Source organism: Colossoma macropomum, unplaced genomic scaffold (assembly GCF_904425465.1).
Source record: "Colossoma macropomum unplaced genomic scaffold, Colossoma_macropomum, whole genome shotgun sequence".
NCBI lineage: Eukaryota > Metazoa > Chordata > Actinopteri > Characiformes > Serrasalmidae > Colossoma > Colossoma macropomum.
This window is the reverse complement of record NW_023494805.1, coordinates 4,345,342-4,369,441: the sequence shown is the minus strand read 5'-3', so window position 1 is coordinate 4,369,441 and position 24,100 is coordinate 4,345,342. Positions and strand designations below refer to the sequence as shown.

The 24,100-nt window shown below is 38.9% G+C and overlaps 2 protein-coding genes across 3 annotated transcripts in view; both read right to left on the bottom strand.

Annotated features, from left to right (window-relative positions):
• LOC118825974 (E3 ubiquitin-protein ligase TRIM39-like) overlaps nucleotides 1-24,100 on the bottom strand; it is a 424,414-nt gene that overhangs the window by 372,853 nt on the left and 27,461 nt on the right. The gene's annotated exons all lie outside the window — the stretch shown is intronic.
• LOC118825926 (macrophage mannose receptor 1-like) lies at nucleotides 5,007-16,096 on the bottom strand. Its single transcript, XM_036596788.1, has 6 exons — nucleotides 15,949-16,096; nucleotides 8,707-8,745; nucleotides 8,406-8,620; nucleotides 7,851-8,016; nucleotides 5,221-5,604; nucleotides 5,007-5,138 (listed from the first exon to the last, which is right to left on the bottom strand). The coding sequence occupies exons 1-6, from the start codon at nucleotides 16,094-16,096 to the stop codon at nucleotides 5,131-5,133; spliced, it is 960 nt and encodes a 319-aa protein (XP_036452681.1). The 3' UTR covers nucleotides 5,007-5,130.

The window sequence follows — 24,100 nt, the reverse complement described above, 5'->3', positions numbered from 1 at the left end:
ATAGCTTGAGTATTTAGACCTGGGTTAACAGAAGAAGTTAACTTTGTAAAAAGAATTAACTGCTATTTGATTTGTTTTGTTAAAACTTAGTCAGGAACCCTGTCTCTGTTGATCCTGCTCTGTCAGACTGACTCCTGGTCTTAAAATTAACCCAATATGTGTTTCTCCACATCATTTATCCTGTGTTACCGTATGTTTGGGTTCCACTCTGTGAACCTGCTACTCAGCGATGTCACATATTTTATTTAACAAGTTTTAGAGTTGAGCCTGGTTCAGATGTCTGTCCTGGCAATACTTTCATAGATTTTTCCACAGCTTCTCCATCCACATCAATCAACATGACTGTAGGCATGGCTTCAAAGCTCTTGTCTCTGATTCTGACTGTGGTATCTTTGCAGTGCACAGCCATGCCATGAAAGGCATCAATGAGATTTTATGTACCAGTTTTGAGTCTTTCTTTTCTGTCTCACAATGGTGGACCACTTTTTACAGGGATACACTGCATGGCAATTCATTTGCACACCAGATCTGCTCCAGGGTAGGTAAAGTTTGGAATTTCAGACCATAAACAGCTCTTAGACCAATCAGGGTTGAGCTTCGAAAGGCATCAATGAGATTTTATGTACCAGCTTTGAGTCTTTCTTTCAACAAATTTTTGTTCATGCATTGGTTTTGTTTATTTTGTTCATGATGTTTCCATTTTTTGGGAATTTCTCATTGTTATTTTGGAAATGTGTTGCCTCTCACTTTATTTTTTTATTTATGTTTTATTACATTCCAAAAAAAAAAAGAAGTTTCACATTTGTTTACTTCTATTACATGACCCACTCCAACCACTGGAGCTCATTCTCAATTTGGTCGTTAGTTAGTTTTGTTACTTTAACTGTGTCTTCATTTTTGGATGGGAGACTTTTTTCTGTTTAGGTTTCAAAATGAGGGCAGTTGTGGGCTGGAGGTTAGGGAACCCGCCATGTGACCGCAAGGTCACCGGTTCGATCCCTGGAGCCGACAGTACGTGACTGAGATGCCCTTGAGCAAGGTTCCCAACCCCCAACTGCTCCCTGGGTGCTGTGGATAGGGCTGCCCACCACTCCGGGCAGGTGTGCTCACTGCCCCCTAGTGTGTGTGTGCTCACTAGTGTGTATGTGGTGTTTCACTGTTCGGCTGGGTTAAATGCGGAGGTGAAGTTTTCCCGTTGTGGGACTAATAAGGGTCGCTTAATCTAAAAATGATTCACAGTCTCAATTTAGACGCTATAGAACTGCATGATTCAGCGCATTGGTCACCAAATTTACTACTTTCTGCAGAGTTTAGCTCCAACATGTATCTAACATGCTGCCCCCTTTACCTAACACTAATACATCTGATCCAGCCAATCATGGATGTCTGAAAAAGCTGAAGTGAAGCAGGTGTGGCTGATTGTGGTTGGAACTTCACTCTATAGGAAAGTAGATCTCTTGGACCCACTGACAGTGTATCTAAACTGGACCTGGTCATCCTGCTGTTTTCAGTGGGGGCCAGCTGAGGTCAGTCGTGTCATGCCTGATCGGCTTCTTATGCGGTGGTTGGTGGGAAGGCGAGACTGCACAGATGCCTTAATGATGCAGAGCTCAAGCATGAAGCACAAACTAACTGTTTGTAGGATCTGCCCAGCAGCAATCTGTGAACGTGTTTACAGGAGCATAAATCATCACAACCATTCAGCACCACAGTACACTTTCACCATACGCCAGAATTTAGTCACAGCTTCCTCCATTAGTTGGTTGTATTAAATATATTGTAGAACTAGAGAACAGAACAACTTAGCAAGAGAAAGACAACACAGTGAAAACAAACAGCCTCAACTAAAAAATTATTATATAGTATGTAATGATTAGTGTAAAGTTAATAATAATAATAATAATAATAATAATAATAATAATAATTTGTTGTTGAAAAAAATGGCTTTGAAATAAAGCCAAATGAATGAAATTAATAGATTCATTAATAGATAATAACATTATAAATTATAAAGACATGAATGAAAATGAGAAATTCATTAAAAATCAACATTGTAAATAAAAAAAAAAGTAAAATTAAAACCTTTGTGTAATAATGTGTTGTGATTGCCTGCTTTTGTTGGTAAATAACTTTTTTGTCCAATAAATATCAAACATTGAGTTGTAATGAAATTTATTATTATTATTATCATTATTATTATTATTATACAGTGAATCCACTCTGGGGTTTTTATTATTAAGGAGCTTCTACTTCACACATTACAGCATAATGTTTGGAACAACTCCAAAAGCAAAAATATTGGCTAAATCAGCAAATGACTCTCATTATTTGTATTTGCAAGGCATTAAGGACATTTTGAAACTCAATATTTTGCTTAGCAATTTTATAATATTATTTGAAACTTCTGTCACAAAATTAACTCCATAAACCTGAAGCTCTTTCACTTTCTGCATCATTAAAACGGACATCATGGAGGATGTAGGATTACAAACCTATTTATCTTCAATAATAGGTAATAATGGGCTTGTCTAGCCTTTTGGTAAAAATATCTGCATGCTGTAAATCTGAGTCGTAAATAAATAGCCACAATTCAATTATCAAGATCTCACTTTAATATAAAGGGGGAAATACAGCATATTTAGCCTATTTAAAACTGAATGTGCACAGAGTTCAGGTATGAATGTAGGGGTTACAAAGCATCGACTAACAGATCCACAAAGACACAAGCAAAACTTGTTCCATGATGTTGACTTTGATCATTGAAACAGATGTTTGAGATGTGCTCAAAACATTGTAACATTTTAAATGGCAGAAAATGAAATCATTCAATGTGAGTATTTAGAAGAACACAGAGCGTTTATTTATTGAGAGCATTCACAACAAACCTTACAGGAGTCTATACCAGTACAGTAAAATAACAGTAACCTACACATCAGAAATATAAATGATGCATCAAACCAGCTACACAATACAGAGAAGAATTTCCCCAATTAAAGACAACATATTGCATTTGGAGAACTTTCACTGTCTGCTCTACTCATTCACTTTAGATACAGCCTATAAGGAAAATAATTGAATAAAATTATTTACTTCTTAAGCTTTTTGTAAAACATACAGACACTTTAAGAACGTTTGTTTGCATACACAATAGAAATATTTAGAGTAATTAGTAATACAAAGTAAAGCAGGTTTTGAATGACAAATATCAAATACAGTGGATATACACCAATCAGGCATACCATTTATGACCACCTCCTTGTTTCTGCGCTCATTGTCCATTTTATCTGCTCCACTTACTATATAGGTGCACTTTGTAGTTCTACAGTTACAGACTGTAGTCCATCTGTTTCTCTGCATACTTTGTTAGCCCACTTTTACCCTGTTCTTCAGTGGTCAGGAACCCCATGGACCCTCACAGAGCAGGTACTATTTGGGTGGTGGATCATTCTCAGCACTGCAGTAACACTGACGAGGTGGTGGTATGTTAGTGTGTGTTGTGCTGGTATGAGTGGATCAGGCACAGCAGTGCTGCTGGAGTTTTTTTAACACTGTGTCCACTCACTGTCCACTCTATTAGACACTCCTACCTTGTCAGTCCACCTTGTAGATGTAAAGTCAGAGACGATAGCTCATCTGCCGCTGCACAGTTTGTGTTGGTCATTCTCTAGTCCTTCATCAGCGGTCACAGGACGCTGCCCACAGGACGCTGTTGGCTGGATATTTTTGGTTGGTGGACTATTCTCAGTCCAGCAGTGACACTGAGGTGTTAAAAAACTCCAGCAGCACTGCTGTGTCTGATCTACTCAGACCAGCACAACACACACTAACACACCACCACCATGTCAGTGTTACTGCAGTGCTGAGAATGATCCACCACCCAAATAGTACCTGCTCTGTGAGGGTCCATGGGGTTCCTGACCACTGAAGAACAGGGTAAAAGGGGGCTAACAAAGTATGCAGAGAAACAGATGGACTACAGTCTGTAACTGTAGAACTACAAAGTGCACCTATATAGTAAGTGGAGCTGATAAAATGGACAATGAGCATAGAAACAAAGAGGTGGTCATAATGTTATGCCTGATCAGTGTAAATGCTGTAGTAATGATCTTATTTCATTGTGAAGTTTTACAGTAGTTGGAAACAAAAGCCTTAAAGTCTTGACAGATTATAGATACAGCTGTGTGAGCTATTAGCTCCTATTAGGACTTCAGGAGATGAACTGAAAGCCTTACACATTAGATTAATTACTAACAATCAAAAAATGACAGGGGAGTCAACCAATCACTGCAGCAGTGCACACAGTGGACAGCTAACCAACTGACCCAGCAGGATGCTGATCATTTCAGCTGCTCTTCATGTGAACAGCAGGTAATAAACACTCCTAGACTTGCTGGCTAATTAAACAGCCAAACATACATCAAAGTGGTGCTCACTGCCACTACCAGACACAGGTCATTACAGCAAGATATAATCAGAGTTTGTAAGTGTGGTTATAAGACAGCAACCAAAACAGGGCTATGCAAAGACTATAACAAATATGGAACATCTACAAGCTGCACATTTGTGTGTTTTTACATCTAGAACACCCAAAAGCTGCATGTGTGCATCAGCATTTACTCAGGCCTAGCATTAACAGTCTCATGAGTTTGATTAGTATTTCTAAAGCCTTTTGTTATTGACAAGGGGGCAGTCGTGGGCTGGAGGTTAGGGAACCAGCCTTGCAACAGGAATGTTGCCAATTTGATCCCCTGAGCTGACAGTACATGACTGAGGTACCCTTGAGCAAGGCACCTAAGCCCCAACTGCTCTCTGGGCGCTATGGATAGGGCTGCCCACCGCTCTGGGCAAGTGTGCTCACTGCCCCCTAATGTGTGTGTGCTCACTAGTGTGTATGTGGTGTCCCACTGCATGGATGGGTTAGAATGCGGAGGTGAAATTTCCCCGTTGTGGGACTAATAAGGGTCTCTTAATCTTAAGAAGGACTGGTTGTCTCAGTAATATGTGGATATTTGTTTCATTAAGCTGGATTATTGTATTTGTGTGTCAAAGGCTATATATGCATGTTGATGAGAAAATGGCTGTCAAATATCCTGAACTATGAGGATCCAGTTGAACAGCCTGTGTCGTCTTCTAGAGCTCTAAAAAGAAGCAAAAAAGATCAATCAGTATTGTTTCTAGTCAGTATTTTGCTATGAACAGATGCATAATCCTCTGTCTCACCCTCAACAGTGCAGATGAAGTTGAGTCTCTGATCCTCTGGCAGACTGACCCACTGCTTACTTCTAGACTGCACTGCTCCTGATCTTTCTCCTCCACTGCAGTCTTCCACCCCTGTCCCGTTCCCCGGAGCCCAGTTCTGGTAGCACATAGTCGATCCACTCACCCAGAACCAGAAGTTCTGAGCACAGGTGTGACGCAGACCCATCCACACATTAGCAGTGGAGGCATAATCAACAGCTGTTTCCACCCATTTCTGAATTTCCTCAGTGTGAACAGAGACCAGATCCACATGATTCTCTCTGCAGTATCTCAAAGCTTCTCTCCACGTCTTCTGCTCTTTAATCAGGATGAGTGGAATCTCTGCAGGAGGGTCAGAACGAAGAACTAAAAAATATTTGCATTAAAAATCCAAGTCAGCTACAAACACAATTGGCCAGTCAGTCCAAACACTTATAACACAAAATCTAGAGGGCCTGTTTGCGCTGTACTCTACAGAGGGCACATGGGTTTATGGATGCGAGATCAGGGGAGTGAGCCACAAGGGGGCCCCGTGAGCAATTATTACGAACTCTAATCTGTTTTGACTTGCCGTGGGATCTTTACTATCAGCGCAGTGGAAAAAGGAACTAATTTCAACCCTGTCATTATGATACAGCTGATCATAGTTTTGACCCTCTGCTTCTTTCCTAAATGTCCACTTCATTTTCTCTTCCAATCACTGCTTAGCAACCGTTCCACTGTTTGCCATTACCGTGGGCAAGGTAGGTTTTTTAGTACTTATTTTTTTTTCAGCTTTGAGTTATTTTGTAAATGTACATTGAATTTGAAGCTCCAGATATTCACAAGATGTGCCTGGGGGATCTTTGAAGGCAAGACCTGATACTTCGACAGAGTAAACGTCCAAATATATAATGTCAGCCACCCAAGTCAAAGAAAAAAGTTAATCCTTGTCGGTAGTGATCTGTGAACTGTCTGCTTCCATGCTTAATGTCAGGCTTCTATGCTTAAAGCCACTAACATGATGATCTGGCCCTGAGTCTATAGCTAAGTTCAAAATATTGATCTGGTAATAAACTCATGAAAATACATGCATCAATACCATGATGGCTATGTTGATATTAGTGAATTTATTCCTTCACCCAAGTAAAACTGCATTCAAGTCTGAGAATGAGAGAGTGCACAGGGAACATGCACTGCAGTGCTTTGGGCTTTGATGTGTTGTGTTGTTATTTGTATAAAAGACTGCACTGCAGAAGAAGGCGTTGCACTTTGGTCCCATCTGTCACACCTTAATAGAAATTAGTTATGTGAATGAAAGAAGGGAGTATCCTTTATTAACTGTTGTACAGGTATCTATGAACCTTGTTAGTTGTACAAACCCAATTCCAAAAAAGTTGGGACAATACGAGAAATGCTAAAGAAAACAGAAAGCAGTGAATTTTGTCTGACCTGTATTAAACTGAAAATAGTACAGAACACCTTTTTGCCTTATCAGTTTTTTTTGTAAACATATTGTTGCTGTTCAAAGTAAAATATGTACCTCCATGTTTGCCAATTTCTTTCTTTTCTGCATTATTTGAACACTTCAGCTGTTCTTTATATTATGGGAAAATTTCATGAATGGATCTATAGAAATGTTTCAAAATCATTTTCCATAAAACCTCTTTACATTAACTTGCATCAAAAGTTAAGAACATTTTTGCTTTCTCTTGTAAAGTTACCATGTTGGATAGTAATGATACGCTCATCACGTGTTTAAGATTTTAATATGATGTGAATCTATACATCAATTCGCTCTGTTTTTATCTGAATTTTGACCTGCTGTCCCAACTTTTTTGGAATTAGGTTTTTTGGACCTGAACCACATCTATAATATATTTCTTCAAAGCTGCCCCAGCATTATTATTCACTATTATTCACTTTACTTTAAACTCACATTTAAAGTAAGTTTTAATTTTTAAAAAATGGTCACTCACTTTTTAAAACATTCATTAGATTATTACTGTACATTTACTGTACATTCACTGTACATTCATTAGAGTATTATTGTACATTTTAAAACAAATGTTATGGTCACATTAACCAAAGCTTTTCTTGTACATCTGGGGGTTTATTGCCATTGTATCACATTGTTAAGTAGCTGCAGCCTCACATCAGTACAGTTATATGCAGAAGTTTGTGCACCCCTGGTTAAATGACGTTTTGTTTATCGTGTGAGTGACAAGAAGTTCACAGAGAACAGATTCTACAGAGAACGTACTTCTGCACATGTTAATGCACAATTAGTGTTTATTTACAATTTGGATGAAATAAAACAAAATTTGGCCTGTTTAAAAATTATGGCACATTTTACAGTTTGTTTGTTTTTTTCCAATATGTAAAACTCAAATAGATGGAAATACATTGTGCACCAAAATTTGCAGGGAATGTCATATTTAAGTGTGTTCCCTGTAGAGGATGTTAAGCTATATTCACTTAGAAAATTAGTCATTTGGCTGGGGGCGTTCAAACTTTTGCATATGAGTATAATTGATCGTTACTGTAATAAGTGGTTACTGAGAGGTAATAAGAGGTTAAAAGTGAATGAACTGAACCTGTATCAGATTAACTGCATTTATCATGTTACTCACTTGCATAGCAGATAAATTCATTTGTATGTTTGTGGCAGTCTACATCATTCCACTTGTATGCAGAGTCATGCCGTAACTCCACACACATTTCACGAGGACCGAAGTTTGGCTCTCCAGTGATCCAGTATCTGTATGAGGAGTTACTCCCATCTGACCAGATCCAGCTCTAGAAACACATTAATACCTGACCAGTAAACTGTTTAAACGCTGACCTCTCAGTGCTCATTACCACACCAGATAAACTCATCACAGCCACATGAGGACATTAAGGTGGTTTTCAGGAGATTGAAACTGAATGTGTTTTTAAATGTTTTCAGCGAAAATAAGGTATTTTTGAAAAAGATGCTTATAAATCCAAAGCAAATAGGGAACTTACACAATGTATACATAAAACAGATATAAAAAGCAGCAGGTGTAGTGACTCGTGAACACCTGCAATTGCTGCAGAGTTTGGGTCTAACGGTTACTGATAAATCATTTTTAAAAGCTGCACCCAGTTTTATTAGTCACTCGCCTTCTGAATGTGAATTAATCTAAATGTACATGATTTCTTACAGTGTTGTCGTGTTCATCGTTCAACTTCAGTCCGATCCAGAAATTGCCAGTTTTCCCATTGAGAACAGCTTTTACAGTGTCCATTTCCTCTTGGCTCTCAATGGTGGCCAGGTCAGTGAATTTCTCTCTGCAGTGTTTCTGAGCGTCGGTCCAGTTCTTATTTTCATTCACCAAATGAAACTGACGAATCCCGCAGAAGGAGAGAGTCCACAGAGCTGTAGAGATGAAAGCTCTCATCAGCATGACAGTACAGTAATGAAGCAGCAGAGAGTTTTACAGATGATCATGAAGCTACACTGACCTGAGAAAAGCAGGATCAGATACAGAGCTGAACTCATGACTGTGGAGAACAAGAGAGACACAATTCACACATTAAACACCTCAACAGTCTTTACTACCAGCACATCAGATCATGCTGTTTAAGTGACAGTACATTTAGTTTACAGTAACACAATCAGTTTGAAACGAACAGAGAGGTTTCAGCATGAAATTTTCTAAAGCTCTAAATGGAAATCCAGCACATTAGATCATGCTGTTTAAGCGAAATTACGTGTAGCATCAGAATCTGAAACTCAAGAAGGACAGAGAAGCTCCAGGGTGGAATTTTCTGTAGCTGAAGAGGAATTCCAGCAATTTTTAAAAATACAATTAAATTGTTGAAATGGAGTAATTCAAAATGGTTTGATGTAAAGTGGTTCATGTGTACGGTTTCTTTACAGTGGTGGTGATAGGAACCAGGGGTCAGCATATGTACAACACAAAAATAGCCATTTTATTTACTATCCAAAACCACCAGTGAACCTGCACGTGTCTTCTGAGGTTTATATTGCTGTTGTTGGAAGAAGACCTCATATCTCCAAAATGGTAACTTTACAGGAGAAGGAAAAAACCTACTTTACTTTTAATGTGTGTCAATAGAACCAGACTTTTTCCAAGTCATTTTGGGCCGTTTCTGTTGGTTCATTCTTCATGAAATTTACACACAATATAAAGGGCAATTATCAAATTGTCAAAAACTAAAAAACAACAAAAATGGAGATACAAGGTTTTCTTCCGACAGCAGCATGTATTGCTGATAATGATAAAGAGGATGTAAATATGGGGAGAAAAAATTCTTTAGGTACGTCTTTGGTTTTCTCTGCTTCAGGTGTCTGGTTCTCTATAAGCACTGTAAAAAAAAAATCGACTCGGCCAGTTTCTCTATATAAGCTTTTCACATCATCACTCTGAATGAGTTTGTTTACATCCTAACAATTGAGTTATGCAGGAATGTTGAAAAATTTGTGGAATTAACATTTAAGGAAACAGATTGACACATTTTAGAATTTTAAAAGCAAAAAATAAAACACTTAAACATGGGCTGTTTTAGCTTTGAAAAATGAGTTTAAAAATGCCTGTGGAGGTTCTTAAAGAATCAGAAGGAAAACACAAACATGCAGACATGAGTGTGTGTAGATTCTGTTCTTACCTAAGATCAAAAATAAGAAAAAACCGGTACATTTCAGAATCTTCTTCTTAAGAACAGTTGGTGAATGAGGCCCAATGTATTGTAGCTTCAGAGGCTGGATGCTTATGCAGAAACTAATTAAACCTGCATATATTAAAAGTCAAAAAAGATTAGAACTAATAGACAGGAAGAGAAGACAAGGAAAGAACTACAGTGACAATGTTTCAGAGCCTGAGAGAAGAATGAGAGACTGTATCTAAAGTAAAGATGAGGCGCTCAGTGTTGTACTGGGTTTTGGTCAAGGTAGAAAAGAAGTCCCAGATGATGTCATTTCAGCAATAACTATAAACATTCTTTCAAGTAGGATGTAAATTATGACCCACAGCAGCTTAACGTCAGAAACTGCAACATGGAGCACATTCAGAGAGCAGCGGTGTTTTAGCTGAACATGAATAAACCTGTTAATCTGGAGTATAAAGAGACTCAGAAAAACTAAACTGAGAAATGTGTATGTATAACATACAGTACAGTATATACAGTATCAGCTGGTCAGTTTGGTCTGTTTTTAATATCACTGTTCCTGTGAGCTAAAAGTGACTGCTGTCTTTTTTTGAAGTTATGATGGTGCGTAAGAAAAGCATGAATGTATGGATCAGTTTTTCAGACAGGGATTAAGCCTATTCAAAATTCTGTGTAGACCGGTACTAGACTTAATGCCTGTTCAGTAAATCAACACTAAGTTTAGCAATTTCTCCTTGACACTTTTTCCAGGCACTTTGCTTTAGAAAAATGTAACAGAAGATAAAAGTATATTTATGTACAAAATGGAGCCTGTTTTCTTAACTGTAAATAAAAACAGCTTCTATCCCTTTGACATTAAGTTAAAGCTCAGTAATGGAGATTAGAGTCTTAAAGGTGTTTCTTACCTGTTGCTGCTGGTAAAGTTGCTCTGTTAGTGTCTGGATGAGAGTGAAACTGAAGAGCAAGCTAAAGCCAGAAGAGCTCTTTTTTTGTTTTGTACTTCTCCAAATGTTTCAGGGATGATTTGCATGATGGCTTACTAAATAAATGCAAATGAATGTGGACACATAATAGCTTCATACATAAAAAAAATAAAACAAAAACACATCAACCATCAAAAAGGAATCACATTTTCTGAAATTAATCGCTGGAAAAGTGGAGTTTAAACAAGAAACAGCACTCTCACATAGCTTTCGTCAAGAAAGCAGTTCACACTGCTGGGCCACTTAGTTTGTTGGAAATAAAGAGAAATACAGAAAAAATGTCGTTGTGTGGTCATTGAGTAGCTAAGGGAGGCGACATGAAACACACTTTTTACTTTGTTACTCTTGAAAGGAAAGAAACACATGTGCAAACCCATGGGCTTACATGGACAAACAAACAAACAAACAAAATTGTCCAGTACGTCCAGTGCCCTTTTTGTCCAGCTCACCAACAAAGTATGGGTACTTCATTGCAGAGCCAGTAACAGAGCCTATATTTTCCCTCCTAGCTGAACTGGATTTAAGCAGCAAATTCCCACCTAAACTGGTGAATAAAACCCATTACAGATAAGCAGGAACTCACTTACACAAATTCTTCACAGAAAGAAAAGCTGATTCCTAATTCATACATTCAGCAAACATTGATTAGAGTATGTACAGTTCTTGTAATAACACAATTTAACCATATATATATATATATATATATATATATATATATATATATATAAAACAATGTTTCCATTCATTTGTTCAGTGTATTTTATAAATGCTTATGCCATATTCCCCCCTCCACCCATGACTTTCAATAGTCTAGTCCCAAGATTAGAATGGTGTCCTATTAACGCAGTCATGAGGTGCTTATATTTTAATGAAACACTGCAAAGACTCCATTGCTGCTGTTGTCACACAAGTGGATTTAAATAAACACTCAAGCAAAAGCAACCACTGTCAGAGGCTAACTAAAGCATAGGCACAAGTAAAAAGACATGTATAAATAAACCAATAATAATAATAATAATAATAATAATAATAATAATAATAATAATAATAATAGTAATGAACCAATCCTCTTTTATAATTATTGCTGTTGTTGGAAGAAAACCTCATATCTCAAAAGTGATAACTTTTAAAGGAGAAGGAAAAAAACCTACTTTACTTTCAATGTAAGTCAATGGAACCAGACTTTTTTCTGAGTCATTTTGGGCTGTTTCTTTTGGTCCATTCTTCATGACATTGAAAAATTCTTCATGAAAAACTGAAAAATTAAAAATTGGAGATTTGGAGGTTTTCTTTTAACAGCAGCGTTATGTTGGTGAAGTCTGTGCATTTTGAGGGAGTATGCTGGTCATCACAATTAAAGATACACAAAGATAAACACTAAATTAGGCAAAACTGTTCTCTCATAGTAATCGTATGCAATTAAAAAAGCAAAAAACAGACATTTTTAAATGCCAAGGGCCTCATTGACCTGACCTGTAACTCACTCACACATGTTTAGCAGGTTGAAGTTTCTCCACAGTTACCTTTCAAGCACTTTTTTGTGGATCACTGACAAAGAGAGAAACTACTAACAACAAGAGTTCATGAGTACATTTTTGCAGTTAACCCACCAAAAAAGTTTATGATGGGTCCTGAGCGCCTAATTAAGGCAAACTCATTTTACGTTAGGTCCTCAGCAGGGACAGATCATGGGCTGCCGAGGCCTCTGGGCATGAAATTTTTTGGAGGTCCCCACACTCCAACAGTTATGTGTAATAAAAGAAAAGAAAAAATAATTTAAAAACAAAGACATTTTAGATATATACTGTGATTAATTAATGTTTAAATACTCATTGTGATTAATCCAGGGTTATATACTCAGGCTGTGATTAATCCAGAATAAGATACTCATGCTGTGATGAATCCAGGTTTAAATACTCAGACTGTGATTAATATTGATTTCCATACTCATATATGCTCATCCCTAGAAACTCACCCAAAGTTTCTCAGTCTGTTTTTGTCCTCTCCCCATTTTCACTCTACACTGTCAGTGAATAAGATGCAGTTAATTTCTCAAATAAAGGATGTAATATGATGTACATATAATTAGAACTGACTCCTGGTTATCATATGGATAGTATTTCTTCAGAATATCATGTTTTCTGTTTAGCTTCTTAACATCAGTAGTAACGTTTGTGCTCTTAGGGAGGGGAGAAAGGCCTTCCATGTGCTTTCCTTCTGCCAGCTCTATGTGGGTTTTACCAGCTTTATGTGGTTAATTAGATCTTTAAATATTTGGGAAGGTGGAGGATCATCTCAAATCAGCGATAGCCATTGGTCTTATAAGCAGTGAAAACCAACCAACATATCCAGTAATAAAATACTCATTTACTTGTTTGGTCAATGCATGGCCAATTGCTGGTGGACTGAAGAAGGTGGAGGGGTTCAATTAAAGTTTAAGTTAGAACTGAAGCCGGTGTCGTCAGACGACGCCTCGTTCAGCAGACCTGAAACCACAAATTTGAGAAGGGAGACATGGAAAGAACAGGACACACGATATTGAAGCAACAAATCAAGTTTGTAAGTGAAATCATTGATTTTTAAGAATTTTAAATGGGCCAATATACTTAGGACTTAATTTCCTACTCCCCTCTGCAAACCTGAAGCCCCTGGTCAAGAGCCAAACCCAGTCTCCAGGTTGGTAGGAGGGGTTCTCTCCTTGGCATCGATTTGCTTGGTTTTTGTTTCATTGCAGCGCATCCTCTATTCTCTAAGTCTCCTCCCAGACTCGTTCATCCACTCATCTCATGAAACATCAGAGGAGACACCTGTCCTAGGAGCTACAGGAGGCTAATAACCCAGAACACATTAGTACGGTGTCAGTCCAGTAGCTGAGCTTATTAATGAGTTCTGTGCCATCTCTGCCCAGGTTAAATATCTCACCCAATCATTATGATTATTATGGCAATAAAGTCTCTTTCCTAAATCTTGGTTCACCTGCTCGCATTGTCCATTAGACTGTGTCTAATGCCCAAAAGTCAAGCTCACTGATACTCCTAAATGGTCAAAGAATGCTGACCAAACTTGTGACATGAACTGGGGTCCGCTATCGGAAAGAATATCTTCAGGGATGCCAAAACAACAGAAAACCTGATTAACCAAAGTCTCTGCTGTCTGAAATGTGGTGGGCAAAGAGGGAAATGGAATAAAGCGTACACTACGGGAGAATCAATCAATAATAGTGAGTATGGTGGTGAAGCCCTGTGAGTTAGGTAGGTCAGTAACAAAGTCTAACACTAAATGTGATCAGGGTCTATTTGATATGGGTAATGGCATCAGTTTACCGGATGGTAACGTCTTCGGGGTCTTACATTGTGAGCATACAGAGCAAGAGGATATGAATTTTTGAATGTTTATTCATTGACTCCCACCAATATCTATAATGGATTATCAGTTTGTCTCTATATTCTTCAGGAATGTAAATTCTCTCCAGTGGACAGTGTTTGGGGATGGGGGTATTCCCTAAAGTTGTTTATATTTCCTCGTCAATGGCCAAGGGAATTGACGAAATCTGAATGTGTGAAGGTAGAATGTTCTCTAGTTCTTGCTCTTGGTCACCTTCGTCCATTTCTTGATGAATTATAGAAAGTGCTTTTGCTTTGTTGCTACGTGGCCCAGGATGATATGTTAAATGTAAATCTAGAAAAGAATAACGACCAATGTGCTTAATAAGGATTTAGACGCTTAGCATTGCGCAGGTATTCCAGGTTTTTATGATCGGTTAGAACGGTGAAGGGGTGATTAGCCCCTTCCAGGCATCCACTCCTCTAATCGAAGTTTAAATGCTAGAAGCTGTTGGTCCTCAATCCAATAATTTCATTGGAGAGTTTGTGAGAATAAAAATCAATAGGGTGCAACTTAGAGGAGTACCTGAGCTTTGGGACCAAACTGCTCCAACCCCTGTCTCAGACGCGTCAACCTTGACTACGAATGGCTCAGATGGGTTGGGCTGTTTTAAAACGGGGGCAGACATGAACAACTCCTTGAGCCTGGTAAATGCATTCTCTACTTGTGGAGACTAAGACAACGTTTGAGGATTGCCCTTCAGAAGGGCTGTCAATGGCGCCGCTGTGGAACTGAAATTACGAATAAAGTGGCGATAAAAGTTAGCAAATCCCACAAACCATTGTCTTTCATTAATTGACATATAGGTTTGGGCCAATTCACTACTGCTACAATCTTGTCATCCATTAAAACATCATTAAAACTGATGATCTAACCCAAAAAGGTCACAGACTACAAATAAAATTCACACTTCTCCTCTTTAACATACAGATCATTGTCCAGAAGATGTTTCAAGACAGAGCAGACATGACTAACATGAGTAACAAGGTCAAGGGAATGAATGAGAATGTCATCGATATAAGCAGTTATGTATTTGCCTATACAATCTTGCAGCATGTCATTAATAAAGGCCTGAAATACTAACGGAGCATTGGATAGACCAAAAGGCATGACCAAGTACTCGCAGTGCCCTCTAGCAATGATGAAAGCGGTTTTCCATCTCCCTCTCTAATGCATACTAAATTATAGGTGCTCCATAAATCTAATTTCGTGAAATACCTTGCAACTTGGAGTTGTTCTCAAGCAACCGGAATGAGGGGAAGCGGATATGGGTAATTTTTGGTAACCTGATTGAGGCCTCGCCAATCTATACATGGACAAAAGTCTGCATCCTTTTTCTTAACGAAAAAGAAACCAGAAGCTGCTGGTGAGGTGGATGGTCTAATAAATCCTTGCGCTAACACGTCCTGTATGCAAGTATCAATGGCTTTTTCCTCTTCCTGGGTTAAAGGATACACTCTAGATTTTGGCAAAGTAGGGTTCTCAACTAAATCTATTGCATTGTCACACTGACGGTAAGGGGGCAATTTAGTGGCATTCTGACTTACTGAAAACTTCTAGAAGGTCATTACATTTGGCAGGTATGTTATTGTTTGTCTCAGTATTAGGGCTATCAATGGAAGTTGACCTGAGGGAAATGGAAGGGAGTGTTAAGCATTTCTGATGACAAAATATTGGCCAAACTCACTGACTGGACACATCAACACACATATGACCTGGTAGTCACTGTCTTCTTCTGTGGCCTGTTGATGCCAATTGCTGTTCTCTGCTTTCTTCTTGGCTCCATTTCTGCTTCTTCTTGCTTGCAACAATCTGAACAATGTCCCTCCAGAGCTGCTCTGACAGGCCTGAGCCATCCTACTTCTGACATCAATGTGCTGACCCCAAGAAAGAATTAGGACCAGGAAACATTTTGGTAAACAGGCAGAAAAAGTTCAATTTAAATGAAACCCACAGGCTCCACATTTCTACGAAGAGATCAAGATGTCTACCCAGTGTCGTGTGTTGCCCCTTTTCACTGCCTGAGAAGCTGTTCATTATGTGAAATGGTCCCCATTGAAAACTGTCTGTGGATTATTAGGATATTTTAATGTTAGGGCATACGATATGAAACAGCAGTGGTTGAAAGTGATAAAGCTGCACATGCAGAGATCCAACAGTTTATAACTGAAAGTAGGTGAAACTATTAATCTGAAACCCCACAAATTCAGAGAAAATAAAAGGTAACTTTTTGCTGCCATTAATATCATTTTTCCTACTGCTGGAACAATGTTAATACTGATACAAGTGCTGTCTTCTTGTAGATTTCTAATCACCAGTAAGAAAAAACTAAATTAATATATGCCATACAGCACCTACTTCAAGAACTACACTTCTTCGTGGAGAGTTAGTTTAGTAGATTATCATATTAAAGATTACTCATGGAATATAAGAAGGATACGTTCAAACGCTTTGAGCAAATGTTCCATGTTAAAGGTGTTTCTCGCCTGTTACTGACTGGAAAAATATTCTGTTAGTCTCTGTGTCTCCTACAGTTTACATTTGTCTGATAATAGAGGAAACTAACTCCGGTGCAACTCTGTTTGTTTTATGTTCCTTTATTGATGCTCATTTACATTAAGTTTCAGAGAACAAATGCAAATGAACAATAATCCCCCGACATACAAGCGACTGAAACATGCATAAAATAAAAGGCTGTTATTGTCTCCCTGTCTAGTCTCTGCCATGTGTTTTTACTGTTTTGCTTCTTTGTCTCCTCTCTAGTCCCAGTACAAGCTTGTAGTTTGTTTCTCCTCCGTTCTCAGGTGTTTCTAGTCTTAAATTGTGTCTAATTAATCCCCTTGTTTCACTGCTCCTTTATCAGGGGTCATGAAGCAGGATTTATGGTTTAGCCAGCTAACTTGAAATTAGTTCAGTCTAGTTTAATCTAATCCTGAATTTTCTGTCTCAGTGGTGGATGGTGGGTGAGCAGGTATTTGACCCACCACTATTCAAAGTAGTGGGGCAACAACCCACCTCTTTCTGACTGAGTTCAGGACATTTGCATCATAAACAAATTAAACATGGAGCACTGACCATAGAGATAGAGATAGAGAGTCAGATTCAGCAGTGTTACGACCTGTGTAGGGGTTTGTGATGGTCATAACAAAGACAAAAGTACAAAAGCAAATGGACGTTTAAACAGATCAAGTTCTTTTCTTTTGCTGCTCTTTTGTACGCACAACACAGAACAGTTTCAGAGTGGGCATACGCTGAAACAACAAACATAACCAGGCTAGCTAAGTATTTTAGAGAACTAACTTACCTATGCCAAAATAAAGAGTCTTCCCTAACTTCCTAACTAGACCAAAAACAGGTGAGAAGGTTAGATTCAAAAGAAATGGCACGCACTCCTCCACCCTGGTGAGCATAAGAGTGAAAGTTCCAGGGAAGGATTATGAGCTTACTGCTAAAGAGTAGAAGTAACTGGGCAGAGGACAATGGGTAGAGCTAAGGTATTACATTCGAGACAAGGACAGAGACAGTACACTAGCCATAAAACAAACGTCTAGCTGAGCTGCGGTTCTCATCTTAAAAATAATCGCCCCAAGTCACCATGGAGGAAAGCCTTGAGGACACCAGGCGCAGCTGTCAAAGAAATATCCCATGCACTCGCAGCCAGCCAATCAGATGCAAGCATAATCACGGGACTCCAGCCAAATCACTCGCACCCGTGGGTGAGTTCCTAATAAGCGAGAGAGAGAATGAGAGAGAAACAAGCAAAACAAAAACATACGTCCTAGAGACTACACTCTCAGAAATAAAGGTACTAAACTGTCACTGGGGCAGTACCCCTCTTGTCACTGGGGTGGTCCCTTAAGGGTACATCTCAGTACTTTTAGTCAGGGAACATAACTGTACCATAATCCACTGACATTATATTTTCTAAGCTGTACTGACTCCACACACCCCGTCTCGTCTTCAGGCTTTTTATTTTATTGTTCTGTTTTAAAACATTCGGTTATGAAAAAGGTACAAATACAAACTTTTTACCTGGAAAAACGTATTTAAGGTTCACAATCGGACGTTAAAACCACTGTTGTACCTTTGAGGGAACATTTACATTGTTTGTACCTTGATAAATGAAAAATGTACCTGTGCTGAACCTTTATTTCTAACAGTGTAGGATACACAAACTGATACACTAACTTTTGCACTGGGTCACTGTTTGAATTTACTGAATATCAGTTGAATTGCTTACTGTTGCAATACTAAAGTCACTTTCATACTTACCTTGTTCGGTGTGGACCCATAATACTCTTCCTTTATTTTGATCTATTTTGATGTGTGAACAATTCACCTGCATTCAGGTCAGCACTAAACAACTGACCCATGGTCTGGTGACCCCTGCTTGAGTTCACTGCCAGTGTTTTTACTAAGGCCCATGCCAAATCAGAGAATTCTACACCAGAGGCTGTTTTTCTCAGTGCACATCAGCGCTGTACTGTACATAATCTGCCTGTTTTAACATTTTACTCTTTTACAGGCTGTCATATAGCTCTTGCAGCACAAGCTGCTCTTAATAACGGCAGAGGAACAAAAAACTACAGGATATATGCGTTTAAATTTAGCACCTGGATTTCGGAGTGTATTTTCGGCCAAGCATCATGGTTAAATTCAAATTGGTAAGCCAATCATAAAGAAGCAGGTATCAAGTAAAGTTTATATTTATTGGTTTGTTTTGTGATACACATAAATGTTAAGCATCTCTATTTTCTATTCATATTTTCACATTTTCATGGTGGTAAATGTGACAGTAAGAGTGATGTTCCTGCAAAATTTCTGACCAATAAACAAACACCGCCATGTGTAATTTGTTTAGTGGCCTAGTTTCCGTTACTCACCACCCTTGCGCATCAGATGTCAATCCATTCAACAGAACTACACTCACTGGCCAATTTAATAGGTATACCCACCTTGTAACTCCACTCATTGTCCAATTCATTAGGTCCACTTACCAAATAGGTACACTTTGTAGTTCTACAATTACAGACTGTAGTCAATCTGTTTCTCTGCATACTGTGTTAGCCCCCCTACACCCTGGTTTTTAAATGGTCAGGACCCCCACAGGACCACCACCGAGCAGGTATTATTTGGGTGGTGGATCACCCTCAGCCCTGCAATGACACTGACGTGGTGGTGGTGTGTTGGCATGGGTTGCACTGGTGCAAGTGGATCAGACACAGCAGTGCTGCTGGAGTTTTCAAACACTGTGTCCACTCACTGTCCACTCTATTAGATGCATCTACCACATCTAGACACATGTACACGTCCACCTTGTAGATGTAAAGTCAGAAATGATAGGTCGCCTGCTGCTGCGCAGTTTGTGTTAGTTATCCTCTAGTCCTTCATTGGTGGTCAGTTTGTGGATGCTGTTGCCTGGATATTAAAGCAAAATTAGTCATAAACAGGACACAGATTATCCAGGGGTCCTCAAGGGACCTGGACCTTGGCTTAAAGAAAGCGCATTTGCACCGGGATGAGAAATTTGTGGAAACTCCCTGTTAGAATCACTTTAAGATGGTCTGATTGGTGAGAACAAATACTTTAGGCTTTACATTCCTCATTGAGAAAGAAGGATCTAAACTAATGGGTTTCAATAACAATCCTTTTTGACTCCTCCCATAAAGAAAAAATATATTGACTTTCAGATATTCTAAAAATGTTTTAGAAAAGTATGTTTGAAATATATTGTTTTTATATGTGGGCTCTATATGTCACCTGCTCAGCAGTATCTGTAGTTCAGGGGTATTTTTAGACTCTAGCCTGTTACCACTAGCTAAGAAGACATTTTCAAAAGCACTTTTGTAAGTTCCTCTGCATAAGAATGTAAATCGTATAGAAGCTGAGTTATATTTACCTTTTTTAGTTTTGGAGGACCCGACCGACCCCCCCCCCAATAGTTTGTGTTTATCCTGTTTATCTTTAAGTTCATATACTTAGCACTGAAAATATGCACTATCCAGCTGTTTTGTTTCTTTTCAGTCCTACGTTAAATTCTGCCTGCTACTTTGTCTTTTTTAATGGCGTAACATTTACAAAACAATTTGGCCCTTTACTTTTATAGAAGAGGCACCTGATGGACCTGGCTGTAACTCTGTCATGTGCAAGTCTGCCCACTAGAGGTCATCATCTCCTGAATTTACAGTCTCTCTCACACACCTGTTCTCAATCTCCATTCATCAACTGCCATATACATACGCTCTCTTGCCACTCTTTGTGAAGCACTGTTAGTGTACTGCAATCCTGAGCCCTTTTTTTCTGACTTTTAGACTTGTTTAGGCTGTTTTTTGACCTGGATATTTGGATTTTGTTTTGGATTTTCTGCCTTGGCTCTGACTTTCTCTTTTTTGGCCTCTGACTCTCTGCTCTGCCCTGACTCTGCTTTTGGAGTGTTTTGTACTGTTGTTCCTGTCAAAATAAAGCCTGCTGATGGATCCCACTAACCAGTCTACGCCTGCATTGTTGCACACTCACACTTTCTTAACCTTTGTAGGCTGAACGCCCAACGCTCTACAAGGGGAGCTATAAGAGCTATACAACCTGAAGATTGTCGGTGATTATTAAACTGATTAAAAAATCTTGATTCTTGATCAGATGTGATAAACATTCACAACAAAAACAACAATCAACAACTTACAAGTTTCAAGATTCAACACCACAGTTTATTTATTTGAGCAAATGCAGTAAAAGAACAGTAACCTACATCCTACAAATCTAAATATAAATGATACATCACCCCAGCTAAACAGTCCATTACTGGAAACCTATAATGCATTGCTTTGGAGTTTATGTTCTTTGACTGGAAAAATGTAGAATACTGCATACAGATAAAGGAAATGTTTAAATGATAACCAGCATTTCAATCAACCTTTATTTAAACTCTGAGTACACTGAGGGTGACTCTCAATTACAATGTAGCCGAGCAACATACAAAAAACAAAGTACTGAAAAGAATACATAAGCATATGTGACAGTAAAAATGTATCAAGGAAAGTAAAATATTAGCAAGAATTTATTTTTTAAAACATTGCATGAAATTGAAAATGAGGCAACTTTACGGTAAATAAGATGAACAAATCAAAACAATTAATTAAAGCTATTAAGCAGATTAGTATTAAAATAAATAAATAAATAAATACAACAATGAGTAGGGTAAAAAAATTATAAAGTAGAAAACAATACTAAAACAAAAAGTATTGATAAAGTAGTAAAATAATAAAAATAAGTAAAATAAATGACTGTAAAATAAGCGATCAATCAAGAAAACAACTAAAATAGATAACAGAAATGAAATAATAATAATAATAATAATAATAATAATAATAATAATAATAATAATAAATAAACTAAATCAGCTGCTGGCTGAGTGGAGGTGGTTAGAGGTTAAAAGTTTAAAATGGTCGAGTGACAGCAGTGAGTGGAGCTTTAGAGATCTCTTTAAATTCCAACTTGCTGGTGCTCTGCAGCTAAAAGCTGATTTACCAAGTTCAGTTAAAGCTCTCAGCACCTACAGAATGATCTAGTCACTAGAGTGAGTTTGATGAACTCCATTGTTTACAGGCAGCATTGATGTGATCTAACATGGCATGGGGCCAGTTAGCCTTCTGTAGATAAACATAAGCTAGTGTGTTCCCTGCTGCACTGCCAGAGAGGACCAACCTTCACTATATGGCCAAAAGTATGGGACCCCTGTCCATCACACTTAAATGAGTGTGTTAGGCATCCTATTCCAACACCATGGGCATTAATATAGAAATGGTCCATGTGCACAGCAACAGTCATGCTGGAATATAAGAGGGTCTTCCCAAAACTGCTGCCACAAAGTTGGAAGTATGTAGTTGTCTAAAATTTCTTTGTTTGCTGTAGTATTACCATCACCCTTCACTGGAACTAAGGGGCCCAAGCCCTGAAAAATAGCCCCAGCCCATTATCCCTCCTCCACCAAACTTTACCGTTGGCACTATGCATTACTGTAGGTGGAGTTCTTCCGGCATCCGCCAAACCCAGATTCATCCTTCAGACTGCCATATATTGAAGCATGATTCATCTCTCCAGAGAACATTTTTCCAGTGTTGGTGTGGCAGCATGCTTTGACCCACCCACAGTTGACCTGGGGCAGATTCAGCAAAGCAGGAATTTTGCAAACTGACATGTGGTAAATTGTTCGATCAGTGTTGCTTAAATACCTAAATTAAATACTTAAATTAGGAGGGCTATCCACGTATTATTGGCCATTTAGTGTACTTTTTGGTACAGCGTGCAACGATGAGTAAGGGTCTCCGGTGATTAAGATCAAATCACTGTGAAAGATTGTGTCTATAAGGCCTTGAAGCTTTAGGCGGGTGCATGTCTGTCTCAGCAATCTTTTTCTAGTGCCCACGGGGAACACACTTTGCTTCAGTACAGGAAACTGAGCTTCTGTCTTAATTTACTAACTAGCATACTGATTCAGTGAGACTTTCAATTCTGGATCACTTCAGGGTTTAATATTTAGTGAGTTAAAATCAAAGTTAGAAGTTCTGGAAAGCAGCATGAATTTGGTCTCTGTATTGTACACTAGTTTATTCTTATAGAGAACTGATTGTAAGGCAATAAAAGAGCACATTAGTTTTTCCACTGCTGCCTCTACAGAAACAGCACAGCAGTATAAAATAGTGTCATCTACCTATAGGTGTACTTTGCAGTCTGAGGTGGAGGTGGGAATATCATTGATGTACATATTGAATAAGACTGGACCTTGTATTGAGCCTTGTGGGGCATTTCTATAGCAGTATAATCTTATATAACTGTGCCGTTTGCCTGTCCCCTGATGACAGCTGCAAGAGAGGCAGGAGGAAGGCAGGGCCCGAACCCGGTAGGCAGAAGAAACCCCGCGATGACAGCTGGGAAAAGAATGATGAGATCCATGAGGGAATGGGGGACGGCGCACAAGTCCCGGGCCCCACCTACTTGGCACCACTTCAGGTCCTGCGGCAAGGCCACTTCACCATGCCTTATATTTCATCACAGTGGCTGAGCCGTGGAGGGGGGGTGGTGACAGGGCAGGTGGGGCAACAAGCTCTCTTCACCTCTTGGCTCAGGAACTCATGTTGCACCTTTAAAAAGAGCAGAGGGGGAGCAGAGAGAGGGAAAGGGACGAGCAGCAGAAACAACAGACTAAAGAGCTGAAAACCTCAAGTTTGAGAAAAGGACTGAAATGTCTAGTAGCCACAAAGAGATGCCAAGTTATGGTTGTGTATTTTTTGTTGGGTGTGAAAATAAAGAGACATGGCAGCTGCAACCCTCGACCCTGCCTCAAGTGTCCTTTCTTCATTGAGGGTAGCACAGGCCATGCTAAAATCACTCTAAAAAGAAGCAAAAAGGTCAATCAGTATTTGTTTCACTATCAATATTTAGCTGTTGACAGATATATAATCCTCTGTCTCACCCTTAACAGTGCAGATGAAGTTGAGTTCCTGACTCTCTGGCAGACTGACCCACTTCTTACTTCCAGACTGCACTGCTCCTGATCTTTCTCCTCCACTGCAGTCTTCCACTCCTGTCCCGTTCCCCGGAGCCCAGTTCTGGTAGCAGATGAACTCTCCTCTGATCCAGAACCAGATATTCAGGGTGCAGGTGTGACGCAGACCCATCCACACATTAGCAGTGGAGGCATAATAAAGAGCTGTTTCCACCCATTTCTGAATTTCCTCAGTGTGAACAGAGACCAGATCCACATGATTCTCTCTGCAGTATCTCAGAGCTTGTCTCCACGTCTTGGTCTGATTAATCAGGATGAGTGGAAGCTCTGCAGAAAAGTGAGAACAAAGATTTAATCA

What these genes read in the sequence shown, in the direction of transcription:
- LOC118825926 (XM_036596788.1), bottom strand. Translation starts at nt 16,096, where the DNA reads ATGGCTCAGGCCTGTCAGAGCAGCTCTGGAGGGACATTGTTCAGATTG. An exon ending in ACGATGAACACGACAACACT is followed by an intron (nt 8,017 to 8,405) that starts GTAAGAAATCAT and finishes ATGTGTTTCTAG; the next exon opens with AGCTGGATCTGGTCAGATGG. An exon ending in TGAATTTATCTGCTATGCAA is followed by an intron (nt 5,605 to 7,850) that starts GTGAGTAACATG and finishes AATATTTTTTAG; the next exon opens with TTCTTCGTTCTGACCCTCCT.